The 6583-nt window shown below is 38.5% G+C and overlaps 1 protein-coding gene and 1 non-coding gene across 2 annotated transcripts; both read left to right on the forward strand.

Annotated features, from left to right (window-relative positions):
• The first annotated feature begins 3769 nt into the window (after nt 1–3769).
• LOC123248081 lies at nt 3770–3876 on the forward strand. The gene has a single exon (XR_006506187.1). It is a non-coding gene; the product is annotated as a U6 spliceosomal RNA (small nuclear RNA).
• Nucleotides 3877–5228: 1352 nt separating this feature from the next.
• LOC123246980 (keratin-associated protein 9-3-like) lies at nt 5229–5684 on the forward strand. The gene has a single exon (XM_044675764.1). The coding sequence runs from the start codon at nt 5229–5231 to the stop codon at nt 5682–5684; it is 456 nt and encodes a 151-aa protein (XP_044531699.1).
• The last annotated feature ends 899 nt before the right edge of the window (nt 5685–6583 follow it).

Consider the following 6583-nt stretch of genomic DNA (forward strand, 5'->3'; position numbering starts at 1 on the left):
TTTCTCTGACTGATTCCAATGACTGGAATTCTCTCCCTCCTCTGCTCTAACTATAAAGCTGCTCCTGTCTTCGCTTAAGTCCTAACTAAAATCCCACCTTCTATAGGAAACCTTCCCAATCCCTCTTAAATTCCAGTGCTTCCCTCAGTTAATTATTTCCTGTATATCCTGTATATTCTCATGTTGTATCCCCCAGTAGATTGTAAGCTCCTTGAGGACAGGGACTCTTTTGTATCTTTTTCTATCTCCAATGCTTAATATAACACTTGCACAGAGTGGGAACTTAATGGATGTTTATGGATTGATTGATTTATTGATTGGTAAAGCACTTAGTGTCTAGCACATTGTTGTTACTCCATCATTTCAGTCATTTCCAACTATTCATGACTCTTTTTGGAATTTTCCTGGTAAAGATACTAGAGTAGTTTGCCATTTCTTTCTCTGGCTCATTCAACAGATGAGGAAACTGAGGAAAACAAGGTTAAGTAACTTGTCCAGAGTCACACAGCTAGAAAGTTCCTGAGGCTAGATATGGACTCTGGAAGATGAGTCTTTCTGACTCTAGGCTTGGCACTCCATCCACTTCACTACCTGGTTGCTCAGCACAAAACAGGTTTATGTTTTTATTATGTTTTAATATGTTAAGATGTTTATACTTAAATAGATATCTTGACAGGCTAAACAGAACTTTAGTCTGAATCTAAGGAGAAAGAATTAACTCGAAATCATAGAATCGTATATTTAGAGCTTGATGGTACCTTAGCTATATCACTATATCATTCTACAGATTAGGAAATCGAAGTCTAGAGATGTTGACTGACATGGCCACACATGCTGGCAATAAAGGGATAGAGCTGGGATTCAAGTCTAATTCAAATCATGCATCCTTTTCATCATTTTACCCTACAAGCACAGATAAATGCTAAATCATATTTGAGTCCAAAAAGTCAACTTCTCAAGGATAAAATAAAGGAATAGGGACAGACTATAATTCAAGTGAAAAAGAGAATTAGAGAGTTTAGTAGCTTCCAAGCTAAACATATGAGTGGTATTGATGGAGCAATCAAAAAAGCTAGTGCAACCTAAGGCAACATTAAAAGAGGTATAATTTTCAAGAATTAGGAGACAGCTTTGACCCAGCCATACCACTGCTGAGTTTATACCCCAAAGAGATCATAGGGAAAAAGACTTGTACAAAAATATTTATAGTTGTGCTCTTTGTAGTGGCAAAAAATTGGAAAATGAGGGGATGCCCTTCAATTGGGGAATGGCTAAACAAATTGTGGTATCGGTTGGTGATGGAATACTATTGTGCTCAAAGAAATAATAAACTGGAGCAATTCCTTGTGAACTGGAATGACCTCCAGGAATGGATGCAGAGCAAAAGGAGAAGAACCAGGAGAACATTGAACACAAAGACTGCTATACTGTGGCACAATCAAACATAATGGTCTTCTACACTAGCAGCGATGCAATGATCCACAACAATTCTGAGGGACTTATGAGAAAGAACACTATCCACCTTCAGAGGAAGAACTTTGGGAGTAGAAACACAGAAGAAAAACAGCTGCTTGAACACATGGGGATATGATTGGGCATGTAGACTATAAGTGATCACCCTAGTGCAATTATCAATAATATGGAATTAGGTCTTGAAACATGTAAAACGCAGTGAAATTGCGCATTGGGTGGGGGGGGGTTGGAGGGGAGGGAAAGAACATGAATAATGTAGCCATGGAAAAATATTCTAAATAAATTAAATAAAAATTTTCAATTAAAAAAAAGGATGCAGTAGTGTGGAGGATGGGTGGGGATTGAGACAGAGAAATTAAATACAAGGGAATTATAATGATCCAGGTGAGATGTATAGGCTTCCCCTCCTATTCAGTCCAGTGATCATAATGCTCACTATCCAGCCCTAGTGCCTATTCAAGATAGAGGCACCAATGGTCTATTGCGAGTGATGGCTATGTGTGAAGGAGGCTTCTGTGAGAGATGCTGTGGACACTAAAACAAGTAGGTTTGGCAATTGGTTATATATGTGGGGAGAATGAGGATGAAGAGTTAAGTATGATAGCCATGGTTATGAATCCAAGATGGATGGTGGTAAGAGGAAAATTCTGAAGGCAGAAGGCAAGAAGATTTGGGGGGCAGGAAAGATGATGAGTTCTGTTTTGGAAATGTTGAGTTTGAGTTGCCTATAGGATGTCTAGTTGGAAATCAGTTGCAGACCTTCTTCTGGCCATATTTTTGATATGGCCATGTTTTTGAGAGAGCTTTTCCATAAAGTGTAGATGGACAAGAGATAATGTATATTATTTACCTTTCTACATATCAATCAACAAAAACTACTGAATGCCTGTCATGGCTGTGTCATTGCACTGAGCATCATAAAATGATGCTGTAATAAAATGCCATTTTCTGAGTAATTCTGAAAAAACCTAATGCCAATAACAATTTAATTGGTGGCTCCACTGATTTGTGTATAATATTATGGACTGGGTAGATCAGCAAAGTAGATGGCATTGCATTCTAATTTAGTTAGAAAAAGTGCTAGGCCTGCAGATAGGAGGCAAGAGTTCAAATACCTGTAGTCCCTACATCCCAAGGTGGTAATGAGGCTCAAAGGAAATAAAATATGTATAGGACTTTAAAAACTTTACTTACTGTTATCATTTATTTAGCCTTAACCTAGTAGTTGAAAAAGTACTGATCTGATCCAGAAGAAAAGAATCTAAAACTTCTCCATTATCCAATATTGCTTGTAAGGGAATACTCCAAAGCTTTGGGCAAACTGTATCTACAAACAAACAAACAAACAAACAAACAAACAAAAAACAACTAGAGATTCTAGATGATAGAAAAGACTAGGACTCTTACCCCTAGACTAAGACTATTTTTTTAAATTCACTTCATTTATAAAGTAGAATGAAAAGACCTAAGATTTGAAAATTTAGGAATCCAAATCCCAGAGCTGTTTGATGGTTGTTGAGCAAATAACCATTATCTGGCTTATAGTCTAATCATCAAAAGCTAAATATTAAACATATGGAATGATCAACATAAGTGAAAGTTGAGGTCTGGGAGAGAGATAAAGACAAATCAACAAAGACAGAGACAGAGACAGAAGAATATACAGAACATTAAAGTAGATCAGTGTCTTCTAGAGACTCCAAGAGAGAGAAGACCCTTGGGGAAAAGATAAGTACTATAATATTATTAGAATGCATCAGCAGCACTGTAGCAACCAAGACTTGAGTTATACTATGGATAAAGTGCCAGGCCCAGAGTCAGGAAGACTCATCTTCCCAAACTCAAAACCAGCCTCAGACATGTACATGTGTGACATTGAAAAAGTCACTTAAATCTTTTGCCTCAGTTTCCTCATCTCTAAATTGAGCCAGAGAAAGAAATGGCAAACCATTTTAGTATCTCTGCCAAGATAATCCCAAATAGGGTCACGAAGCATTGAACATGACTGAAAATGATTGAACAGCAACAGTAATAAGCACCGTGACTGCTCATGCTCTCTAAATGGATGCCTCTCCATATGTGTCCCCTACATGAATCCATGTTCTCCACCAATGCTATGTATCTCTGGGGAGAGCAAACCCTAGGTTTATGGGGGGATGTTTTGTTGTTACTTTTCTTCTAATTCCATCTCAGTATATACTTTTTGTTTTGTTCTAATTTGAGTAGTCTGACTGACTTTTCAAGAAAAATGGACTAGTAGTACTAAGAAGCTATGGTTCTAGAAATGGGATTCACAGTGCTCACTTCAGCAGCACATATACTAAAATTGGAATGATACAGAGAAGGTTAGCATGGCCCCTGCACAAGGATGACATGCAAATGTGTGAAGCTTTCCATAATTTTTCAGGATAATCCCAAGGGACTTATGAGAAAGAATCCTATCCACATCTAGAGAAAGAACTGTGGGAGTAGAGATCCAGAAGAAAAACATAATTTGTCACTTGTTTATATGGGTATGTGATTTGGGATTTTGGTTTTAAAAGATTATTACAAAAATGAATAATATAGAAATAGGATTTGATCGATAATATGTTTATAACCCAGTGGAATTGCTCTTCTCCTTTGGAAGGAGGGAAGGAAGAGAAGGAAAGAACATGAATCATGGAACCATGGAAAATATTTTTAAAATAAATAATACATTTTTAAAAAAATAAATAGTAAACAAATAAAAAGAAGTTAGACCCATAAACTACACTGAACCTAGAAAGCTGTCCATTGCAGGAGGTGGGAGTGCTGTCCTGTCGGTTGGAGTTCCCACAGGCACTATAAAAATAACAAAGAATGTTAAGTACTATAATTTTTTAAAATCGCATACTTGTATATAAGAAGGGGGCAGGTATTGTGAATAATAGCTTTTACTCAGTCCATAAGAGGAGATCCTTTTCCCTAAAATGAATATGTTTTCATATATTTAGAACCAATTGATAAGAATACAAAAGTCACATTCTATTGATTCTCCAGTAGAATATAAGCTCTATGAAGAATTTTTTTTCTTAACATTGCCAACCGAATTATGAATCTTTATCTTAACTTCTATATAGAGTTCAGGTAGAACAAATCCAAAGAAGGATCTTTTTTATGTTTCTTTTTTCTTTTTATCCCTAACACCAAAGATAGTACCTTAAATAGAATAGACTCTTTATAAATGATTGTTAAATTTGAATGTTGTATCAACTTGCCCTTTGAATAGGAAGTTGCCTACCTGAGAGTCAACCAAGAAAAGAACTTTGTGAATCCAGGTGAATTTGGCTTACTCATCCAAGAAGGAAAAATGGTAGTTATGAATGAGAGAACAATTTAGATTGAACCTTGAGAGGCCCCAGCAGATGATCACATGGCATCCCTACAGATGGAAAATAAGGGTGTAGGCTTGGACTAAAATTCCAGGACTCTTTGATCTTGAAAAACCACAGAAGTGTTCTAAGGGACAAAGAATTGATATGATGACTTCTAATGGAATCATAAAAACAGGGTTATTTTGGAATTACTGCTCACGTTGTTTCATGAGTGTCTCAGTGATGGGCCAATCAGAAGGTGAGAAAGAAGTCGATTGACATAAAAATAAGGAAGAGTTTTTCTGTCCCGTGTAAACAGACGCGAGCCATAGAATATATAAAAGGGGTAGCTAGGAAGGTAAGAACAAAACTTCAATAACTTCTCTTTGCAGTTAGACTCAAAGTCCAGCTCCCAACACCATGTCCTGTTGCAACACCTGCTCCACCAGCTTCTGTGGCTTCCCCAGCTGCTCTACTGGAGGGAACTGTGGATCTAACTGCTGCCAGGAGAGCTGTGGAACCGGCTGCTGCCAACAGGGAGGCTGTGGGACTGGCTGCTGCCAACAAGGTGGCTGTGGAACCTGCTGTGGACCCAACTGTGAGACCATCTGCAGGACCAGATGTTACCAACCTGAGTGCTGTGGAGTGAGCAGCCGTACCAGATGGTGCCGCCCAGACTGCAGGGTTGAGGGCACTTGCCTGCCACCCTGCTGCGTGGTCAGCTGCACTCCCCCATCTTGCTGCCAGCTCCACCATGCCCAAGCCTCTTGCTGCCGCCCATCCTATTGTGGTCAGTCTTGTTGCCGTCCAGCCTGCTGCTGCTACTGCTGCCAGCCTACCTGCTGTGAGTCCACTTGCTGTGAGCCCACCTGCTAATAATCCGGATGCTGCCCCTCATTGTGTCTGGAGGACATGACATCTCAAATTTGTTCCTTAGAGAATTGACTTCGGGCTACTAATAATTTGTGAAATTTGTATTTTGTGTCAAGCTACTATCCTTATTCCTGCCTTTTTTTTAACTGACTGACCAAATACCCTATTTTCAGGAAGTTCTCACTATATATCTCAAACATCAAGTGAAATACATAATCTAAGGAACTATGATCTTCCAAAGGCCATGGATGAGACTCTACTTGGACAACATGCTAAATTCTCATAGGATTGTTGTATCACACAGCAACAGAGTTGTGCTGTTTTAAGTCTTCCCAACAATTATCTTTTTCTTCTTCGATTTCTCAATGACATCTGTGATATAGTGTCCTCTGTGAGTAGCCTAATAAATTCCATAAAGTAGATGAAATACAGTCGTTGCCATTTTTTATTCACTAGATTAATTACTACTTATTGGGATCATGGTATTGTAGAAAGACTTCTAGAATTAGGATCCAGGGACTTGGGTTTGAAAGCTTGCTCCATTAATTTAATAGCAGAATAGCTTTGGGTAAGTCAATTCAAGTTTCAGAATCTCTGTTTCTTCTTCTGTCAAATTAAAATGGCACTTCCCTTACTCAAAGAAGTGATTAGCTGGAGGAGCTCTGGACTTTGCAAATGGCTGAGACTATTTGGAATTATGGATAGCCAGATGGTACAGTGAATAGAGTGCCAGACCTGGGGACAGGAAGACTCATCTTTCTGAGGTCAAATCTGGCCTCAGATATTTAATAGCTATGCAACCCTGGACAAGTTTCTTGGTCTTGTTTGCCTCAATTTCTTCAACCAATGAGGTGGAGAAGGAAATGTCAAACTACTTTAGTGTCTTCACCAAGAAAACTCTA

The sequence above is a fragment of the Gracilinanus agilis genome, chromosome 4 (genome assembly GCF_016433145.1).
Source record: "Gracilinanus agilis isolate LMUSP501 chromosome 4, AgileGrace, whole genome shotgun sequence".
In the NCBI taxonomy this organism is placed as follows: Eukaryota; Metazoa; Chordata; class Mammalia; order Didelphimorphia; family Didelphidae; genus Gracilinanus; species Gracilinanus agilis.

Excerpts from the sequence above, each read along its gene's own strand:
- LOC123246980 (XM_044675764.1), top strand. The coding sequence starts at position 5,229 with ATGTCCTGTTGCAACACCTGCTCCACCAGCTTCTGTGGCTTCCCCAGC.